General features: G+C 37.3%; 1 protein-coding gene across 1 annotated transcript in view; it reads right to left on the bottom strand.

Annotated features, from left to right (window-relative positions):
* The window catches only part of MYOM2 (myomesin 2), a 152,924-nt gene that overhangs the window by 8,218 nt on the left and 121,568 nt on the right, over positions 1-23,138 (bottom strand). The window contains exon 32 of the mRNA XM_006866724.1: positions 20,970-21,075. Coding sequence (XP_006866786.1) covers positions 20,970-21,075 — 106 coding nt within the window. The remainder of the gene's footprint in view (positions 1-20,969; positions 21,076-23,138) is intronic.

Here is a 23,138-nt window from a genome sequence, read left to right as displayed (position 1 = left end):
GAATTGTTGAATGTGAAATTTATGATGTGCCCTGTAAACTTTCACTCAATCCACAATAAAAACCTTAAATTAAAAAACAAAAAAACAAAAAAAAGAATCCCACAAAAAGATTCATGGAATAGGTTACAATGAGAGCTTTGTGTTGAAGAACAGGTAAGATTTGAATGTGTGAACATTAGAAGAACATTTTTGGTAGAAGGAAACAAAGGCAGAGAGGCAGGAGAACACATAGTATAGTCAGTGAAGAGTTGAGTCACTGCTGAAGAAGGAAAATTAAAGGGAAATATCAGTTTTGAGGTGCTACATAGCTGAATTCCTATTCTGACTTCAGTCAAATAACTTATTCTCTCTCATAATAAATATAAAAAGAAAACATAATACCTACCACCTAGGATTGTTTAGGAGTCCTGGTGTGGCATTGAGGGTTAATGAGCTGGTCAGTTTGAACCACAAGGCCAGTGGTTCAAGCTCACCAGCCACTCTTCGGAAACCCTATACACAGTTGCAATGAGTCAGAACTGACTCCACAACACTTAACAACAACAACAACAACAAGGGTTGTTTATGAAACCTATATGTCAACATTGGGGTCAATATTTGGCATAGAGTAGACGTTCAGAACATATTAGCTATCTCCCCTCTCATTAGCTCCTACCCAAAAGACAACCACCAGTTATCAGGGAGTCAACTCCCACTCATAGCAACCCCATGTGTGTCAATGTAGAACTGTGCTCCATAGAGTTTTCTATAACTCATATGTTAGCAGTCACCAGGCTTTAAGCCAAGGGGACACTGAGTATGCTCAAACCTCCCAGTTAGTAGAAGAACACATTAACAATGTGCACTAGCAAGATAACTAAAAATATAAACCCCAACCACTGCCAGTGAGTTGGTTCCAGCTCATAGTGAACCTATAGGCCAGAGTAGAACTGTCCCCTAAGGTTTCCAGGGCTCTTAATCTTTATAGAAACAGACTGTCATTTCTTTCTCTTACACAGCAGCTGGTAGGTTGGAACCTCCAAGCTTGCAGTTAGCAGCAATCATTTAATCACCGTTACCAGAGCTCCCCAAAGAAGGTGTGATCATTAAGGTTTCGTGGTCAACTTGACTGGATCACCATTCTCAGTGGTTTGGTAGCTAGGACGTAGTAATTCTCATGATGTAGTCCTGGTGTGGTGCTGTGGTATAAAGCACTGGACTGAACCACAAGGTTGGCGGTTCAAATTCACCAGCATATCCTCAGAAATCCTATACAAGTTTGCTATGAATCAAAATTGACTCGATGGAATTTAACAACAACAATCCCCATGATAAGATCTCTTATGTGCAGCCAATTAAATTGAAAGGAATTCTCCTTCATGGTATGGCTTGCTTTGAATATATTGGATACTCAGGCAAAGCTTACTTGCTTTCAGCTGGGTCTGGCTCTTGCATATAGTTCGTCACCCAAATTCCAGTTTTTTGGACTTTAGCCAGTGGTCTGCTCTATTGCCTGCCTATCCTGGGAGTCATCAGAAGCCTGCCATCTTACCTGCCCTATCTGCCTGCCTGCTGTTTGCCAGTCTTGTAACTTGCAGTTACAAGAGTCAGAAGCCTGCAGCCTGACATCTGACCCATAAACTTGAGACTTGCCTACCTCTACAACTATCTGAGCCATTTTCTTGATATAAACCTCTCTTTATAAATACATATAAGCACTGGACTGCCAACCACAAGGTTGACAGTTCAAACTCATCAGCTGCTCCTTGGAAACCCTATAAAGAGTTGTTGTAAGTTAGAACTGACTCAATATCATTTAACAATGACAATATAAACTTTACTGGTTTTGCTCTCTCGAAAACCTATAATATATGAAGCAGAAGGGGGAAATCAAACTAGATTATCTTTAAAGTATCTTTCAATCTTAAGCTTATTAAATACTATAAATGTTGATCATGAAGTATCATTAAAGATGAGACCATGCAATAGAACATGTCCCTTTGCAAAGTTGCTTTTTGGTAACTGTCAACCATATACCATGTAGTAAGCACAAAGCAGTAAAAAACAAAATCACACCCTACCAACCACTGCAAAACTGGGGATCAATATACCACTCACTTAAGAACACAGTGTTTGAAATCAGACAGTATTGTGTTCAAATTCTATTCCTGTCCCTTGCCAAGGGATGCAACATGTTCTTCATGTATGGATGGGTTAAAGCAGCTGTGAGTGGCCAATTTCACAAGCCTATGACCAAGCTGTCATATGTGTTCAAAACAGGGTAGTTATTATTAAGGTGATGAATAGGCCATTCCAACACTCAGACTTATTCATTCCTATGTACAAAAGGAAAATTAGACTTTAAATAGTCATTCTCAGTTCTCACAGAAAAAATAGTTCAAAGAAAATGAACTGAATGGTGGATTGGGCAATCAGTCCTACACCCTGAATTGATTGGAATAGTGAAAATCACATCTGTGCAAATATCCAAACATAAACAGACATCAACACACAATAGGAAAATCACAGCTTGATTAAGAAAGATTTCTTTATTCCCTGAATGCTCTAAAAAAATGGGTATTTTCATAGACCAATCAACAACTGTAGATGAGTAGGGAACTTAACTTGCTGTAATGGTTTTGACTACTGTACTACATTCACAAAAACATAGTTCAACAAGTGTGTTGGGTCTCCTCTGAATAGAGTAAGAAAAATTCCTTGTGTCAAATACTGAATAGTCCTTGTCATCTTATCACACTATCTTTGTTTGAACTAATGATGTGAGGGTAAGCCTAAATGTCTCAAAGTGAGCTGATGATCTGAGAATAAGACTAAATGCCTCAAAGTTCTAATAGATACATGCATGTTTGTGTGCACACTTACACAAGCACAGACATTTCCAGCAGGGTTGTTTCAGTTTCCTAAGCAAACAAGGACTTTCTGATGAAGCAAAGATTTCACTGTTAGCTGTGACACATTAATAAGGCCCTCAGTTCTGCCTGTCCTAACTAACTAGATCCTGTGATGGAAACAACACTGCAGTCCCTCTCTGCAATGACTGGATATTGCTTTGGGATTTGCTCCTTGCACTGCTGATCAGGGGATGATTTCAGTCTTGCCTAGGGATTTGCATTCTACACTGCATGCTGTGTCTGGTGGCAGCTGAAGGGGGTGGGGGGAGATTGCCTGGGTTTGCTGAATTCATGCTAAGGCTGGTCAATTACATTGAGAGGAATCACCAATGGCTGTAGTCCTATTTTATCTCATTTGCCACATGGTATGCCAGTCTCAGAGCTGAACAGGTTGTTTTGTTTATCTCCATTAACTCAAATACGTCTTACTTCAAAAAGCTCAACAAGATATCAAAATTGTTGTGCTCTAGATGGACAGATTAAGACACTCAAACCCCTTTGTGTGTGTGTGCAGGTGAGAGAAAGACAAAGGGCAAGAGAGACAGACTAGTATTTCTTCAGTGGGGGAGAACTGGAAAGAGCCTTGATATATTTTGCTGTTGTATTAAGAGCCATGAAGAAAAGTTAATAGAGTTTCCATTTTATCAGCAACATCTTACACAGCTTTGTCCAAAAGGTGAAACTCATCTGACCCAAAATTCACCTTACAAAATGCTCCTGGAAATAGTAATAAATTCAGCCTTTGAGGTGTTTATGTTCAACTGAAACATGTTTCATTCTAATGATAATCTGCTCCACTAACAAAATTAACAACTTGCTTGCAGGGCAAAAAACAAAAACAAAAACAAAAACACCAAAAAAACAGATTTTCTTTGACTTTGGAAGTGTTTGATGAAGGATAAAACAACTATTTGAATAAATATTCATTAAAACAATGTTGTTTGTTGTTGTTAAGTGCTGATCATTTGGACTCCTAGAAACCCTATATAAGGGTTTTTGAGGAACAGCTAGTGGGCTTGAACCTTTGACCTTGCAGTTCAAACTGATCTTTTAGTCCAGCACATTAGTCCACACCAGGACTCTAAAGCCCCCAGAATACTACTATACACAGATACATATGTCATACTGGCACTGATATAATTGAATACCACTGGATTGCTGCAGTAAAGTCTTGCTGTTGTTAAAGTGCCTTTGAGTCCTTTCCAAGTCATACGACCCTGTATAGGATCTCCAAGGAGCAGCTGGTGGATTTGAACTACCAACTTGTGGTTCAAAAGTCCAGGGTTGATCCTACAGCGCCACGTCAGGAGTCTTGCAGTAAAGACTTGCGCACTGCGAAGTACTCTACCTCACATTGACCACCACTAGCCACTGAAGTCATTTGTTATTTAAGTCTGACGGAAATCAACACTGCTGCATTAAGAGATTCATTAAAACAATCTCACAATTTTTGCAAAATCATTTGCAAATTGTATTCATATAGCATCTATATAATTGGTACTGAAAGGTAAAAATCACTGCAATGGTGAGAGGGGTGTCCACAAAATGCCAGATCATTCAATGACCTGCCTGGTATACAACCTTGGACCCCATACATTTTACTGAGGAAGTTATTCCATTCTCAGCTCCAGGCTCTGCTACATCCCCAGCTCCATAAGCCATCAATTCTACAACTCAGCAGCTGGTAATATTGCTTGTCCTCTAGCTCCTGCAATAAGTTTAAACTATTCTACAGTCATGTATGAAGGAAGGGATTTTAAAAAATACATGTTTATGATCATTTATGAAAAAGAAACACAGGAGACTCATTATCCCGGATAAGTGGTGGGAATGGTGCAGAAAAAAAGGAAAATGGGAATAAGTTTATAGGACCAAGGAGAGAATCCATTTTCTAGGGTTTGTTTTTTTTTTTTTGTATGACTCTCACTTTTAAAAAAGAAAAAAATAAACCATTAAAATCAACCAGGATGCAGATAGAACCCCAAATTAACTACAAACAGTAATAAATCAACTTAACCACGTTGCAAATTAGTTATATACCATCCTGAAGGAAGAAAAGAAGATATAACTGAAGTTATTTGAAAAATAATATTTTGACTGTATTCTATAAAGCTAAAGACAAAAATAGCTATGTTATTTAGAGTATACAAACTGCTATACTCTAAATTTGCTTCTTACAGGGACATAGTCAATAATTTTGCAACCACTTTATGTGTATACTAAGACTCAAAAAAATTAATAAATATACGACAGATGAGAGCCTGGTGGGGAAAAAAAAAAAAAAAAAGAGTTACAAATAAGAAAAAGGGGAAGACTAGAATATGTCCTGTGATGTTAAATTGGAATCAACAATATCAATATAAACTCATAAGCTTTTAACACATATACAGATAAGTTGTGGTGTTGTGTTAAGTGCCTTTGAGTCAGTTCAACTCATAGTGATCCCTGTATAGAGTTTCCTCAGCTTTAAATCTTTTTCTTGAAGAGCAGCTGGTAAGCATGAACCACCGACCCTGTGGCTCACAGTTCAATGCTCATCCTATGGAACCCCCTCACTCCCCATGCAGTTAAGTAGACACAGAAATAATAAGTGTGAATACATGAGTTGGTGTACATGACACTCCACTAGCAATGCCATTCACAAAAATTGCTCACCTAAAGTGCAGGACCTCATTCTAATTTCTCTACAGCTACTTAGAGGAATGATTTATTCCAAGACAAGAAAAGGCAATGTATAAAAGGAGTCTGAAATATATCTTGTAGGACCAGAAAATAAGGAAATGCTCATAAAATACTAAAACATGTTGAAAGAAAGCTGAATATAACCCTAAGGAGTTCCCAATGGCTAAGATAGGAACACTTGAGAAAATATATAAATGAAAAAGAAGAACTATATTATAATTCATTGATATTTATTTTGTATTATGATTATAATTAGATTATATATAATATATATAATTGTATATATTATAATTAGATTATAATCATAGTGCAAAATAAATATCTATGAGTCCATACTGGTAAAATAAGTAGCTGAAAAAAAATAATAAATGAGGGAAAGTGATAATGTTTTCTTATAAAAGATCCCAGTTAATTAATGTAGAAGAAATAAAGGAAATATCAAATCACCATTAGGTCACACCTCAGTAAAAATTATTGTAAGCAATGGGAATAGAAATCACATGGAAGAAGCAGAATTGCTGTTGTTGCTCAGAAGGGATTGCAGTCATTGAGATCAAACAAAGTGTATGATTTTAAAAGTAAAACTGATTATTTTGTTTGTAAACCTTCACTCACCCCATGATGAAAATTTCATTTATTTTTTAAAAAGTATTGCAAACAGGATCAGTGTATTTGGAATGTTCCTGTTTGTGAAAGTTTGAGGAGGAACATGATGTTTGCATAGTCTCAAAGTACCTTCCCTAAGATATATATTAATTACAAAGAGAAATACAGTAAATTTACATGGAAGAAACTTGGCTAATAGCACTTAACCAGCTGAAAAAGGATACACAAGGCATAGTAGTAAAAGAGTATCCTTCTCCCAGCTAATTCAAGGGAACATTGAATACCAAGTAAGCAAAATAAAAGTAGTGTTTCCTTGCTTACTACTGTAAAATAGACACTTGAGGGGGATAAAAAGGCATAGCCAGAAACATAACTATAGAAAGCTTGTAAGCCTGTCTTCAGCCTTTAACTGATTGTAGTACCTAAAATGGTGCTAGAGCATGCCCAGTGAAAAAGGCTTCCTGCGGACCCTTTGCATTGCATAAGATGGTAAGTGGAATCCTGATCCCTATCCAGAATCTTCTGAGATGGGAAATTCCCACTTCAAAAGACAAGCAGACCAGCCTGGAGCAGCTAGAAGAACAGAAGATACTTCTTGAAAGAAAGACCAGCAGGAAAAATCAAAAACAAAAGCAGCAGTCTGATTGACTATCACAAGAACAAGAAAGTTGTTCACTGGGGAGACATCAAGGCAAGCAACCAAGTCCCCTCAGGGAAAACCCCCTTCCAAGACTGAAACTCAAAGGGAATACACAAGCAGGCATGAACTCTTGCTGGTGACCACCTTGGTCTACCAGTAAGGGGAAGTGGGAGAAAAACAGCATTGAAGCTGTGAACTGAGTCCTGCCATGTTCAATAGACTCCTGTCAACCTGGATCGTGACCTAGATGGCCAGCAGTTTAGCAAGATCTAGGGACTCCTGAGCCTATGTACAGGGACATAGTTACAGAGGACTAGAGCATAGAATAAAGCATCCATCTGATGCGAAGTGAGGGGAGATGCACAAGAACGTCCATACTTGCATTTGATCAAGCTTCAATGGCTGGATGATCAGAACTCAACTAAAGGAAGAAAGAAGAGGAAAACAAGTGCAATCCGCTACAATTTTATGAACTTGGTCTATACTTAAGGATGTAGTAGCTTAAAAGAGGGAACAAATCTTAAAGCAAAGATCATTCCCACCCCCTCTGTACACAGGGTTGACAGGATTGGCTACCCAAAATGGGGTGGGGGCAGGGCAACAAAGGCACAACGTGACTGGCTTACAATTTTTCAAGAAGGAGCTTAGTTTCAGAGGGTGCAGGGAAAGGTAGAATCTCCACTGAGTAGTTTCCAACCTGTTTAGATGGGCCTGGTGAAAGGAGATGGGGATAAGACTCTTGTGGTTCAATAGTGAATAGCTATCAGGACTGATTGTGAAAGTTGCAAATGTAAAGGTACACATTTTGTAACAAAAGGAAGGGAGTGGTTTATCTTGCAGCCCCAGAGCGGAGGTCCCTGGGATCATCAAGGGAGAAGAGCGGTCCCTGGGATCATCAAGGGAGAAGAGCGGAGTGTGGGACCCTATCCAGAGAAGCAGTGATGCCAGAGATGGAGGCAGAGACGATGATGCAGAGAGACGGAGAAGCTGGGGACTCAAGGAGGGAGAGGGACTGTGTGCTGGTAGCTGGGAGGCATGCGTGCAGGTTATACCCTTTGGTTGTTTGAATGGTTATATATTCCTGAGCGCTCTGATGTCCATCCCTCCCACCCCCCACCCCCAAAAAAAACAGAGGGATTGGAAGCAAATGCTGTTGAATGATGATGCATGGAGGGGATTGCAATCATTGCAATGAAATGAAATATGATAGAATGCATTTAAAGCTGATGATCTCCCATGTAAATTACCACTCAATTCACAATAAAAACTTACAAAAAAGAAAGTAAAAGAAACAGAACAGAATGATCAGAATACATGATCTATCTACAAACGACACATCAAAAAGATGGAGGCAGCCAGGTTGCCCAATAATAGAGAATGGTTAAACAAATTTTGGTGCATACAGTGGAGTACTATGCAACATGGATGAATCTGTAAAACACATCTCAACACTGGTGTACCTGAAGGACGTTATGCTGAGCGAAATTAGTCAATGACGAAAGGACAAATATTGTATGAGACCAATGTTGTAAGAAGTTAAGAAAAGGCTTCTTAATAAAAGAAGCAATCTATGATGGTTATGGGGGCGGGGGTTCATGGGCTAGAAGATAGGCACATGTTAACATGGGTGGCTAGGAAGTTAATATATGAGATTGATTCAAAAATTATGCTAAAACACCCATCCACATCCAAATCTGATGACATTGAGCATGCATGTGAAATGATTTTGTCGAATAGATGAAAAACAGTGGATTATGTGGCAAATCATTTGCAAATCAGCCATGGCTCTACCTATGAAATAATCCACGACAGTTCAGATTTCGAAAAGTTTGTGTGAGACGAGTACCAAAACAACTATAAAAAGAGCATTTGGACATCTGCAAACAAAATTTGGACCAAAACTCAAAGGAAGACAAAAACTTCTTTTAAAAAAATTGTTACTGGTGATGAGACATGGATGTATCACAACGAACCTGAAAGTAGTAAATGGCACAGTATGGAATGGAAACATCCTCAATCGCTAACCAAATAAATCTCCAAAGTCAACCATTACCTGGAAAATTGATGCTTACAGTTTTCTGATATTCTCAAGGGCCAGGCTTGGAACACTATCAGAAAAAGGGTTCAACAATCAACAGTGTTCATTAAAGTGAGATGCTCACTGAAAAGCTGAAGGCTAAACTTTGGATTATATGTAGAGCACTAAAGGAGCTCTGGTAGTGTAGTGGTTACAAATCAGACTGCAAGCCGCAAGGTCAGCAGTTCGAAATTACCAGCTGTTCCGCGGGAGAAAGATGAGGCTTTCTGCTCCCATAAAGATTTACAGCCTCGGAAACCCTGTACAGGGTCACTATGACTTGGACCCGACTCCACGGCACATAACAACAACAAGTATCAAAGGTCCATCCACACACCTCTACCTATACTGTTGACACTCTGCAAAAACTTTGTTTTGAGGTATTAAAGTATTCTACCTATAGTCCTGATCTTTCTTCATTGGACTTTCACCTGTTAGGTTTCCTGAAAGCAGCTCTTCGAGGATGAAGAGTCACCTCTGATGAAGAAGTGAAGATAGTGATGCATTCATGGTTTGCAGCTCAGCCTAAAACAATTTTTAATAAGGGAATATGAAAGCTTGTTGACAGATGGACAAAGTGTATTGAAAAGCAGGGAGATTGTGTTAAAAAAAAAAATGATGTATTTGTCTTTTCTAAAAATAGATTAAAATAAATTCTACAGCCAGAGTATGCATAATTTTTTACTCAACCTCTACTTCAAGAGGAAAGTTAGCAGAGGAAAGATAAAGGTAGTGGAAGATACAGGAAGGAATAAAATAGTTAAAGTGAATATAGTTAAATACTGTCAACTGTTGTTACATGGAGAGGACTGCAATCATTGAGATGAAACAAAGTGTATGATTTGTTGAATGTAAAACTGATGATCAGTTCTGTAAACTTTCAATCAATTTACAATAAAGAGTTTTAAAAAAATAGTGGAAATTTCTTAAAAGTTAAACTTAATCTATCATATGTTTTAGCCATTCCTCTCTTAGGTTTTCACTTAAGAACTGACAACACATATTCCTACAAAGACTTTGTCCATACCAAGACTTGTACATGAATACCTCTAGCAGTGTAGCTTGTAATAGCCAAAAATGGGATCAATAGCCATCAAGAGGAGAATGGGTAAACAAATTGTGGTTTCCTCTTACAATGGAGTGCTCAGCAATAAAAAGGAATGCAGTATTGGCACATGTATCAACATAATTATGTTGTCGGAAAGAAACTGAACTGCATGTCTAGAAAGCTATATGGAGTGACCCACAGCAGTTAGTGGATGCCTAAGGATGAGCATTTAGCTGGGGAGAGAAGGATGACTATGAGGCAAGAAGAATATTGTGGATGATAGAAAAGTTAACTATCTTCATTCGGATGATGATTTCATAGGTGTAAACTACGCCAAAACCTAACAAGTTGTACATTTCAAATTCACGCAGTTATTGCATATAAATTATACCTCAATAAAATAGCTTTTGTTGTTGTTTAAGAGTATATTGAGATTTCCAAGGAGAATTTGCAGTTAAATTAAAGCTTTGTGTATGAGATTTCCTAAATTGAAGTAAAATTTACATTCTGAGATTAAAGCATACTTTTCTTCTTTTCTATAAAGGCACCATGAAATTTATATAGTGGGCCAATATACTTCTAAATTCTAAATTGCCAATACTTTAACAACTTGAGATTAGCCATTTCTAGATGACAAATTAATTTCACCTTTGAGCAAGACAACAAAATCCTTTTTCCGAAGAACATTTTTGCTGAGCTCCACTTTGTATGCTTCTAACTCATTTTGAATAGGTTTTCAACCCTTCCTTTATAGTGACATTCTCTACATGCCTTGATATATTACTCAGCATTTTTAACCAAAAAACAATTGCCCTTGCTTACGTTCGCATTTCACAAAATTCTCATCATACTCGATTGATTCAATGTCTCCCATTAACACAAAAGATTCTAGCGTCCTCAATATAAGCCTTCAACAATTGTATCCCTCAGGCATCTCACAGATTTCTGCTAAGTGGATCACTTAAACTGAAAAGAATTTCAAGAAATGCTCATATTATTCTATATGTTCCAGTTATTGTCTAATAAAAACTTACTTAATGATCGAAAGAGTAAAAAACAATTATGTTGTACTCTTTAAACATTAAATAAGTAATATATAAATAAATAGTAAATAGTATGATATAACTAAACATTAGATTTTTAACCACAAAACGTAATTACCAAAAGTAGGTAACCCTTTTATGACCAAATTATGTTCTGGTGTGAATTTTTCGGATTCCAGGAGTTTTGAATAATGGAAGACATACTAAAATCAATGGTAAAATATTTGGAGAAGTAATATGGATTTTGATATGGTGTCCTTGTGTGGAGCTGTGGGTTAATGCACTGGACCACAAGGTCAGTTTGAACTGCAAGGTCAGAGATTCAAATTCACCAGTCGCTCCTTGGAAACCCTATTCAGGCTCACTATGAGTCGGTACCAACTCCAAGGCACATACAACAACAATGGACTTTGACAGTAGGACTGGTAGGGTGCAACCATCTAGTTATACAGGTCCCCACCAGGGGCAACATGTCTTACAACTGGGATACAAGTTTCCCAAGAAATAAGAGAGGCTGAAAATTTTGGAAGATGATATATGCCCCATGGGTCACAACAAGGTAAAGAATAACTTAAAGGAAATTTTAATATTGCTTAATGATAAAATATAAATAAAGGTTATATTTTAATTATGTTGTTGTTGTTAGACGCCATCGAGTCTCTACAAACTCACAGTGACTCTATGTACAACAGAATGAAACACTGCCCTGTCCTGGACCAACCTCACAATTGTTGCTACGTCTGAGCCCATTGTTGCTGCCACTGTGCCAATCCATGTTGTTGGGGGTCTTCCTCTATATTTCCAACCCTCCACTTTATTAAACATGAAATACTGCTCGAGGGACTGATCCCTCCTAACACTATGTCTGAAGTATGAGAGACGAAGTCTAACCATTCTGGTTTCCAAAGAACTATACTTTTTTCAACACTGTTTGTTCTTTTAGCAGTCCATGGTACTTTTAATATGCTCCTATAACATCATAATTCAAATGCATCAATTCTTCTACTGTCTTCTTTATTCACTGTTCAACTTTTGCATACGTATGACATTATTGAAAAAACCACAGCTTGGGTCAGGCGCACCTTAGTCCTCATACTGACATCTTTGTTCTGCAGCACTTTAAAGAGGTCTTGTGCAGCAGATTTGCCTAAAGGAATATGTCCTTTAATTTCTTGACTGCTGCTTCCTTAAGTGTTGATGGTTGAGCTGAGCAAAATGAAGTATTTGACAACTTCAATCTTTTCTCCATTTATATGGATGTTGTTTATTGGTCCAGTGATGACGATTTATGTTTTCTTTACATTGAGATGCAATTCAAACTGAAGGCTGTGGTCTTTGATCTTCATCAATAAGTATTTTAGACCTTTTTGCTTTTAGCAAGCAAGGCTGCATCATCTGCATATGGCGGATTGTTTATGAAACTTCCTCCAATCCTGATGCCACATTTTCCTTCATCTAATCCAGCTGCTCAGATTATTTGCTCAGCATACAGATTGAATAAGTATGGTGAAAGAATACAACCCTGGTACATACCTGTCCTAATTTTAAACTATTTGGTGTCCCCTTGTTCTGTACCAACAACTGTATCTTGGTCAACGTCCAGATTCTTCATGAGCACAATTAAGTGTTCCAGAATACTTATTCTTCGCAACATTGTCCATAGCTTGTCATGATCCACACAATCTAAAGCCTTTGCATAGTCAATAAGGAAGAGGGAAACATCTTTCTGGTATTATCTGCTTTCAACAAAGATCCATCAGACATTAGCAATGATGCCCCTTGTTCCACATCCTCTTTAGAATCCAGTGTGAATCTCTAGAAGTGCTCTGTCAATGTATGGTTGCAGAGGCTTTTGTCTTATATTTAGTAAAACTTTACTTGCATTTGGCTAATTATATGGAGATTTTTTCCACCATCTCTTTCCACAGATGTAGTCAATTTGATTTCTGTGTATTCCATCTGGTAAGGCTAATGTATATAGTCATTTTTTATGTTGTTTAAAAAAGGTATTTGCAATGAACAAGTCATTGGTCTTGCAAAATTCAATCATGCCATCTCCAGCATCATTTCTTTCACCAAGGCCATATTTCCCAACTACTGATCCTTCCTCTTGGTTTCCAAACTTTGCATTCTAATCACCAGAAACTATCAATACATCTTGATTGCACATTTGATCAATTTCAGACTGAAGAATTTGGTAGAATTCTTCCGTTTCATCATCACTGGCTTTATTGGGGTTGGTATGTAAATTTGAATAATAGTGGTGTTAACTGGTCTTCTTTGAAGACATATGGATGTTATCCTATCACAGTCAACATTGTACTTCAAGACAGATCTTAATATGTTCTTTTTGATGATGAATGAGATGCCATTCCTCTTCAGTTTGTCATTCCCAGCATAATAAACCATGTGATTGTCAGATTCAAAATGGCCAATAGTAGTCCATTTCCGCTCACTAATGCTTAGGATATGAATGTTCATGCATTCCATTTCATTTTTGACAATTTCCAATATTTCTAGATTCATACTTGGTATATACCGCGTTACAATTATTAACGAATGTTTACAACTGTTTCTCTTCATTTTGAGTTGTGCCCTTTCAACCAATGAAGGGTCCAAGGGCTTTACTCCATTCGCGTTATCATTGTCAACTCTACTTTGAGTAGGCAGCTTTTCCCCAGTCACATTTTGAGTGCCTTCTAACCTGAGGGGCACTGTATCTAACAATATTTTTGTGCTCTTCATCCAGTTTCAATATTTAATAATCTGGTGCTGGCAGTGTTCTACATCTATTCATGAGAGACTAAATATTTGGAAATAGTCTGTCTCTCATTCTTCCTAGTCTGTCTTCATCTGGAAGCTCAGCTGAATCCTGTCCACTGTGAATGACCCTGCTTGTATTTAAATTACCCATGGCATAGCTTTCAGAATCACAGCAAGTCACAAGCCACCACAGTATAACAAACTGACAGAAGAGCAGTGGATTTTAATTATGATAGTGTTAAATGAATACCTGCTTTAGAAATTTTGCTTTAGAAAGTGAAAACATCTAAACACCAGTCTTATGAGTCTATAGAATCCCTGGTAACACAGTGGATTACGTTCTTGGTGACTAACTGAAAATTTGTGATTTGAACCTACCAGTTTCACTGAAGGAGAAAAATATGGCAATCTTCCATAAAGATTTACAACCTTGGAAACAGTAAAGTAGCAATAGCTACTCTGTCTTTCAAAGTTGCTATGAGTCCGAATTGGCTTGATTGTCATTGACTTATTTATTTTTGAGTCTATGGAAAGTTACTCATAAAAACAAAAGCATAAACAAACAAGCCCACTGCCATCTGGTCGATTCTGACTCATAACTAACCTTAAAGGTATGGAACAAACAAAGATTTTAGGAATTTTTTTTTTTTTTTTTTGCTAAGGTGACAAAGAAAGTTAATAATCAGTACACAGAATGTACAAAGATATGAATCTAGGAAACCTGAAAGTTTTTATACACTTTCAGTTTTAATTCCTAGGATAATGATCTTTATATACACTCAAAAATTAAATGAATATAAAGATCACTATCCTAGGCATTTATGAGCTGAACTGGACTGGGACTGGTCATTTTGAATCTGACAACCATATGGGTTTCTGTGCCAGGAATGACAAATTGAAGAGTAATGGCAACACATTCATCATTAAAAACAGCATTTTAAAATCTATGCTGTCAGAGACAGGATAAAATGAATGCACCTACAAGTTGTTATTGTTATTAAGTGTCATCGAGTCAGCTCTGACTCATAACAAACTTGTATGGGGTTTCAGAGGAACACCTAGTAAACATGAACCACCGACCTTGTAGTTCAAACTGACCTTGCAGTCCAGCACATTATCCTACAGCGTGACACCAGGACTCCAATAAGGAAGACCCATAAATACGACTATTATTCAAATTTACACACCAACCACTAAAGTCAAAGATAAAGAAATCGAACAATTCTATCAATGACTACATTCTAAAATTTACCAAACATATAATTAAGATTCATTGCTAATTGTTGTGATTATAATGTAAAAGTTCAAAACAAATGAGAAGATTAGGTAGTTGGAAAACATGGCCTTGGTGACAGAAACAAAACTGGAAATTCCATGATAAAATTTTGTAAGACCAATGATGTATTCATTGCAAATTCCTTTGGTCAATAACACAAGTGGTGACTATGCATTTAGATCTCAGCAGATGAAATATGCAAGAACCAAATCAACTAGATCTGTGAAAAAGGATGCTCAACAGCCAGAACAAGGTCAAGAGTCAAATGCTGAATAGACCAACAAGACCAAATTAAAGCTGAAGATAATAAAACAAGTTCCCAGCAGCTGAAATATAATGACATGAAAGAAAGAAAAGAAAATAGATGCCAGAAGAGACTCTCAAACTTTCTCTTGAATGTAGAGAAGCTAAAGCAAATGGAAGACAAAGTAAAATATTAAAAATGAAATGTACAAAAATCTGGATTTAGAAAACAAAAAAGGGAAAAACATGCTCATTATTTCTAAAACTGAAAGAACTGAAGACAAAGTGTAAGATTGGGTTGCAATATTGAAAGATTCTATGGTTCAATGAAGAAGAGTTTGACATCAAGATTGGAGGAAGACTCATAACAATGTGCCATATGCAGATGATACACCTTACTTGCTGAAAGGGAAGAGGACTTAAAATACCTACTGATGAACATCAAAGACTACATCCTTCAGTATGGATTGCACCTCAATATAAAGAAAAGAGAAATTATCACAACTTGACACATAAATGACATCAGGATAAATGGAGAAAAGATTAAGCTGTCAAAACTTTATTTTGCTTGGATCCATAATCAATTCTCATGGAGACATCAGTCAAGAAGCCAAAGGACATATTGCTTTAGATAAAACTGCTATAAAAGACCTCTTTCAAGTGATAAAGAGCAAAGATATCTGAGGGCTAAGGTGAGCTTGACCCAATACATGGTATTTCAATTGCCTCATCTACATGTGGAAGTTATACAATGAATAAAAAAGAGTAAGAAAACTTGATTTATGAATTATGTGAATTATGATTTTGGAGAAGAATATTGTGAGTACCATGTGCTGTGTTAGAAGAACAAACAAATCTGTGTTAGAAGAAGTACAGTCAGCATGTTTCTTAGAGGCAAGGATGGTGAGATTTCTTCTCTCTTTCTTTGAACATGTTGTCAGGAGGTACCAGTCCTTGGAGAAGGACATCTTACTTGGTAAAGTAGAACGTTAGTGAAAATGAGGAAGGACCCGAATTAGATGGATTGATGCAGTGGCAGCAACAATGGGATCAAACATAACATCAATTGTGAGGATGGCATAGGACCAGGCATTATTGTATCCTGTTGTCAGAGCAGTGGTTACGAGTCGGGTTGCAAACCGCAAGGTCAGCAGTTCGAAACTACCAGCTGTTCCGCGGGAGAAAGATGAGGCGTTTCTGCTCCCGTAAAGATTTACAGCCTCGGAATCCCTGTACAGGGTCGCTAGGAGTCGGAATCGACTCCACGGCACATAACAACAAATAACAACAATAAATGGGCAAAATATTGGATGATGCAGGAAGCATTAAAAGAAGATGGAAGCAGTACAAAGAGTCAATGTTCCAAGAAGAATTGATCACCATCCAAATATATCAAGAGATTTCTGCCATATGATCAAGAATTGATATTAAAGGAAAAAGTCCAAGCCATAATGAAGGCAATGATAAAAAAGAAAAAAGAAAAAGGGCTCCAGAAATTGATGGAATTCCAATAGAAATATTTCAATGAATCAATGCAGCACTGGAGGAGATCACATGTCTATCCCAAGGAATTTGGACCAATTGATTGGAACAGATCCATATTTGTACCCATTCCAAAGAAAGGTGATGCAACAGAATGTTGAAACTACTGACATCATTAATATCACATTCAAGTAAAATTTTGTTGAAGATAAATTTAAAATGAATGCAGCAGTATGTTGACAGCTGCCAAAAAATCAGACTGGATTCAGAAGAGGATGTGAAATGAGGGATATCATTGCTGAGGTCAAATGTATCTTGGCTGAAGGCAGAAAATATTAGAAAGATGTTTACTTGTATTCTTTTGACTACATGAAAGTGTTCAACTCTATGGATCATAAAAAAAAAAAAAAAACTGTGAATAATATTGTAAAGAATGAGAATTCCATATACTCGCTCAAGTGTGGCAACAATTGTGAGGTTGGCCCAGGATTGGGTAGCATTTCATTCTGCTGTGCAGAAGGTCACTATGAATCGGTTCTGACTCGATGGCACCTAACAACAACAACAACAACTCATCTAGAGTCTGAAACTAGAACATGAAGCAGTCAGACAGAACAATGGGATATTATGTGCTTTTAAATCAGAAAAGGTGAATGGCAGGGTTGTAACTTTTCACCATAGTCATGGAATCTATATGCTGAGAAAATAGAGAAACTAGATTATATGAATAAGAATGAGATTTCTGATCTGAAGGAAGACTTATTAACAATCTGCCATATGTGGATGACATATTATGACGCTGAAGCAAAGCTTGTTGAAAGCAAAGAGGACATGAAGCACTTACTGATGAAGATCAAAGAGTACAGCCTTCAGTATAGATTACACATCAATATAAAGAAAACAAAAATCCTCACAACAGAACCAAAATACCACATCCTGATAAATGGAGAAAACATTGAAGTTGTCAAGGGATCCACAATGAATATCCATGGAAGCAGCAGTCAGGAAATCAAAGGATATATTGCCCTGGGTAAATCTGCTGCAAAAGACCATTTTAAAGTATTAAAGAGCTAAGATGGCACTTTAAGGATAAAGTCACCTCATATACATGTGAAAACTGGACAATACATAAAGAAGACTGAAGAATTGATGTCTTGAATTATGATACTGGTGGAAAGTCTTGAATACACTATGGACTGCCAGAAAAACAAACAAATCTATCTTATAAAAAGTACAGCCAGAATATTCCTTAGAAGTGAGGATGGCAAGACTTTGTCTCACATACTTTGGATATGTTATCAGGAATTAGTACCAGTCTCTGGAAAAGAACACAAACCTTGGTAAAGGTCATGACAAAGAGGATTGATGAAGTGGCTGCAACAATGGGCTTAAACAGCAATACACGTGTGATGACATAGACTAGACAGTGTTTGATTCTGTTGCACATGGGGTCACTATGAGTTGCAACAACACGGAAAACTACAATAATACAAGTTTCTCAGTTTGGACTCTGTCTGCCTTTTAAATCTATCTGTAATCAATCTATACTTCTGGACTTGATACTCCTTCAGTATTGTAATAGTTACCGTCAGACTAACTAGCATTTAAATATTTTCTCTTTCATCAACTAATTGAATTACTTTGACCAATACGCTTCTTTCACGAACCCTCAGTTTCCACATATAATGAGTTTCTGTTGTTGTTAAGTGCTGTCAAGTTGGTTCCGACTCATACTGACCCTGTATAGGGTTTCCAAGGAGTGGCTGGTGAGTAGGGATCACTGACCTTGTCGTTCAAAACAACCTTGGAGTCCAGTGCTTTATGCCACAGTGCCACACCAGAACTCCTTATAATGAGTTGTTAAGTACCGTGGAGTCGGTTCTGACTCATAGTGACTCTACAGAGGGTTTCTGAGGTTGCAAATCTTTACAGGAGCAGAAAGCCTCATCTTTCTCCCACGGAACAGATGGTAGCTTAGAACTACCAACCTTGAGGTTAGCAGCCCGATTCGTAACCACTACACTACCAGAGCTCCTATATATATATAATGAGTTGTTGTTGTTGTTGTTAAGTGCTGTCGAGTCGGTTCTGACCCATAGCGACCCTGTAACAGGGTTTCCGAGGGTGTAAATTCTTACAGGAGTAGAAAGCCTCATCTTTCTCCCGCGGAGCGGCTAGTAGTTTCGAACCACTGACCTTAAGGTTTGCAGCCCGATTCGTAACCACTACGCTACCAGAGCTCCTATATAATGAGTTGTTGTTGTTGTTGTTGTTAAGTGCCATCGAGTCAGGTCGTGATACCTAATTCATAGAGCTTTTGTAAGAGTTAAATAACATAATACATGATGAGTATTTAAACTGATCAATAATTCTAACACACACATGCATGCACATGTGTATTTATGTAGGGTGTGAGTGTGTGTAATCTCTGTACCCTAGCAAGCAGGACAAGCTACTCACTCTGTGCCAGGCACTGCACTACACATTAGAGAGATAAAGCTGAAGAAAAGCTATCCTCCCTACCAGGGGATGTGCCTATTTACAACTGAATATAGAGCATACATTACAACTGCATACAAGTTACTACAATGCAATATGCTGTAAATTGCAAGGAAGCACGGAGAATGGGTGATTAATTTTCCTACCGCAGGGGAAGACTTGATTCAGCTAGAAACATAGATTTACTCATTATGTTAAAAATAAATCCTTCCAAACAATTAAATCACAAAAATACACCAGAGTTTCAGTCTATGAACTCCTTGCTGTTGGAATCCCTTATTAAAAGACTTTGGTTTTAATACACTTCCCTAACAAACTCCTTGATATGGAATCTATGTACCTGATGTTGAATTCTATACTGTTAAAATACAGAAACCTACCACTCCAAATATAGATGTACTAAGGTTCCAGCATGTCTTATTATTTCATGTTTTTAAACATAATTTTTAAGACAAAAGCATTGTTATTGCTATGTGCTGTCCAGTAGGTTCTGACACATAACAACCTTGTACAGGGTTTCCAAGATGGGTTTGAACTGCTTATCTTGCAGTCAGCAATCCAGCATAGTATGTCAAAATTAAGTAAGCCAAAAAGAGCCTGTTTAGCACTTTAATTTGCTCAAAGATGAATTTACTCAAAGATTCATCTAAACAAAATAACATTTTTTAAAATGAGACACTCATAACTCTAGAGTTTTCCTTTTTAAATCTCCATTGTTGTTGTTAAGTGCTCTTGAGTCGGTTCTGACTCATCATGACCCTGTACAGAGTTTCTGAAGAGTGGCTGGTGGTTTGAATTGCCACCTTGAAGTTCAAATTGACCTTGTGGTCCAGTGTTTATCTGACAGTACCATAAAGATATAACATCTAAAGGCAGGACATGCACACTATGGGATATATAGTTGATTGAGAAGCATGAGATTTTGAGATGTATACACCACTGAAAAACTTCACTAAAAATTTTCCCCCTGTGTTCACTTACAGTAAAGATAAACAAAACATGTGGTCTCTGGTCCATCTGTCCCCATATCTGAAATCTACTTTTATTCTACAGCTATATCCTAAGAGAGGAGGAATCTTGAAATCAATCCTATTTCCTTCAGTTACCCTTAAGTTCAGGCATGCCGTAGATAAAAGCTTCTGATAGAGATATGAAAGAAACTGACGCCAGGTGTCTGGGGAGGGTAGGATTTGAGTGATGTTGTGAGTTCTGTGGTACTCACTCACGTGAAAATTCTGACAGTTGCTTTGATAGTGATAATTACCCACCTTTAGAAGAAGCAGAACAGCAATTTTGAAATACAGAAAACGTGCTGTTTGTTCAGGTTGATCATATTTTCTCTCTTCTTTAATTCTAATTATTAGATTAATTCGAGCCCTTTTCATTTTAATCAAGTCTAGTGGGAAATCAATAGACTAGAAATTTGCAGCGTGATTTCTAAATATTATTTTTCCATTAGCTTTCTGCTATATGAGTAGAGCCACCTTTGATAACATTGTCAACTTGAAGAAACTTGTCTCTTTCTCATTATCCTTCTCCTGGGTCTTACCCATTGCCATGATTCCCTGCCACCACCAGAGCCAAGGATTGTTAAGATCTCTTGAAATGTTGAATTCTTGAGAGGAGGGCCAAGACCATGAGCTTTTCTGTTGAACATGGTGTTCCTAGACATCAGCTCTTGTCGATGGCATGGCCACAGTCAATTGATGTTTTACTTACTTGTGATGCCAGTTCACTTTCATGTCTTCCGTAAAATATTTCATGTAACACTGAAGTCTTATTCCTTCGGGGGTGCAGAGTATCTTTAGTGGAGAAGCAGATGCTCCTACAGGAAATAAAACATACTCAGATCTCAGAAAAGCAATATGTGTTCTGTTACAATGAAAGATGATATTTCAAGCTGTCTCTGCTATATCTATCTCTATATCTGTATACATAGTCTCACACTGTTTTATTTTAAGGTCTCTCAGACCCAAATTCTTATACATTTTTTTCATACCATATTCATTCATTAAATAAGTATTTATCATACCATAATGTTTTCAAAAGCTCTTTGCTGAATATTGTAAGGATACATAATTTTAAAAAGTGTCAAGATCTGCCCTTTTAGCAGCTTAGTCAACTGAAGAAGAGGAGGCAAAATAGTAGAAATAATAATATAACACAGTAAATGTTACAATAATTGTTCCAGACGTAAAGTTTTTTTAGAAAATCAGTGAGAGGGAGGTTACGAGATTACATAAATGAAGAGGTCAAAGAGATAATAAAGCCAAGGTTGCTCTTTTAAGATAAGGAAAGATTGTTGTCGTTGTTGTTGTTGTGATGTGCCTTGGAGTCGGTTCCGACTCATAGCGACCCTGTACGGGGGTTTCCGAGGCTGTAAATCCTTACGGGAGCAGAAAGCCTCATCTTTCTTCCACGGAACAGCTGGTAGTTTTGAACTGCTCACTGTGAGGTTCACAGCCCGATTCGTAACCACTATGCTAAAAGATTAGATGAACAAAAAAGCAGCAGAAGAACCCACAGACAATGTTTAAAATTATAAGAAATAAATACTTAATGTAAAGAAAATTGAGACTGTTTTGATGGGGTTAAATCATTTGGGGGAAGGGAGAGGGAAGATGATGGGAACACAGAAGATTTACTATAGCAACAACTCTACATTTAAAGTGGTTCTTGTAATTAGACACAGAACCTTAGAGAATGTTCATACATTTATGGGACTGCATGCCTTAGAAAATTGTATTTATGTAATCAGTGCAAATAATATGATCACAAACTGCTAATGAAAGTGTTATGTAGGAGAAATGTTCTTAATACTGTTTATTAATGTTGGTAAGCAACTTAAAAAGTTATATCATGAATCTTAAAAAGCATTCAGTATTTTATATAATAATTATGCTTCTAGGAATTGATTCAGAGAAACATTCCTAATTTTAGAAAGCCCTTCTTTGCCCAAAGGTGTGCATTGTATAGTTATACGTTGTTGTTAATGTTGGGTGCCGTCGAGTTGGTTCTGACCTATAGTAAACCTGTATAGGGTTTCCAAGGAGTGTCTGGTGAGCTTGAACCACCAACCTTTCAGTTCAAACCGACTTTGCAGTCCAGCGCATTAACCCACATTGCCACACTAGTTAAGAGTTGGGCTGCTACCCTCAAGATCACCAGTTCGAAACTACTAGCTGTTCCACGAGGAAGAGATGAGGCTTTCTGCTCCTGTAAATATTCCCAGCCTCAGAACCCCTATGTTGTTGTTGTTAAGTGCCATCGAGTCGGTTCCGACCCATAGCGACCCCATAAAGATTTACACCCTCCGAAACCCTGTACAGGGTCACTATGGGTCGGAACCGACTCAATGGCACTTAACAACAACAACAACTATTATTGTGTGGTGCTATGGGATAAAGCACTGGACCACAAAATCAGTTTGAACTGTAAGGTTGGTGGTTTAAACTTACCAGTCACTCCTTCGAGTCCTTATAAAGGTTCACTCTGAGTTAGGGGAACTCAATGGCACTTAAGAACAACAACGGTATCATTGTAGAGTTATCTCGTTCTTTAGTTTTATTTTAATTTGAATACATATTTAAATATGTATTTTAAAGCTCTTTCATTGGAAACATAGACATTTAATATGGTTATGTCCTCTTGTTCAGTTGACCATTTAATCATGAGATAATGTCGTCCTTTGTCTCTTGTGTTGGTTTTTGCCTTAAAGTCTATTTCATCAAAGATTAATATTGCCACTCATGTTCGTTTTTTATTGCCATTTGCTTGATATCTTTTTTCCATTCTTTAATTTTTTATCTATGTTTGTCTTTGTGTGTAATGTGTATCTCTTGTAGACATGATATTGAAGGATACTGTTTTCTTATCCATTCTGCTACT

The sequence above is a fragment of the Chrysochloris asiatica genome, unplaced genomic scaffold, assembly GCF_000296735.1.
Source record: "Chrysochloris asiatica unplaced genomic scaffold, ChrAsi1.0 scaffold00095, whole genome shotgun sequence".
Lineage (NCBI taxonomy): Eukaryota > Metazoa > Chordata > Mammalia > Afrosoricida > Chrysochloridae > Chrysochloris > Chrysochloris asiatica.
Note: the sequence above shows the minus strand (reverse complement) of the source record. Positions and strands in the feature narration are given on the sequence as shown.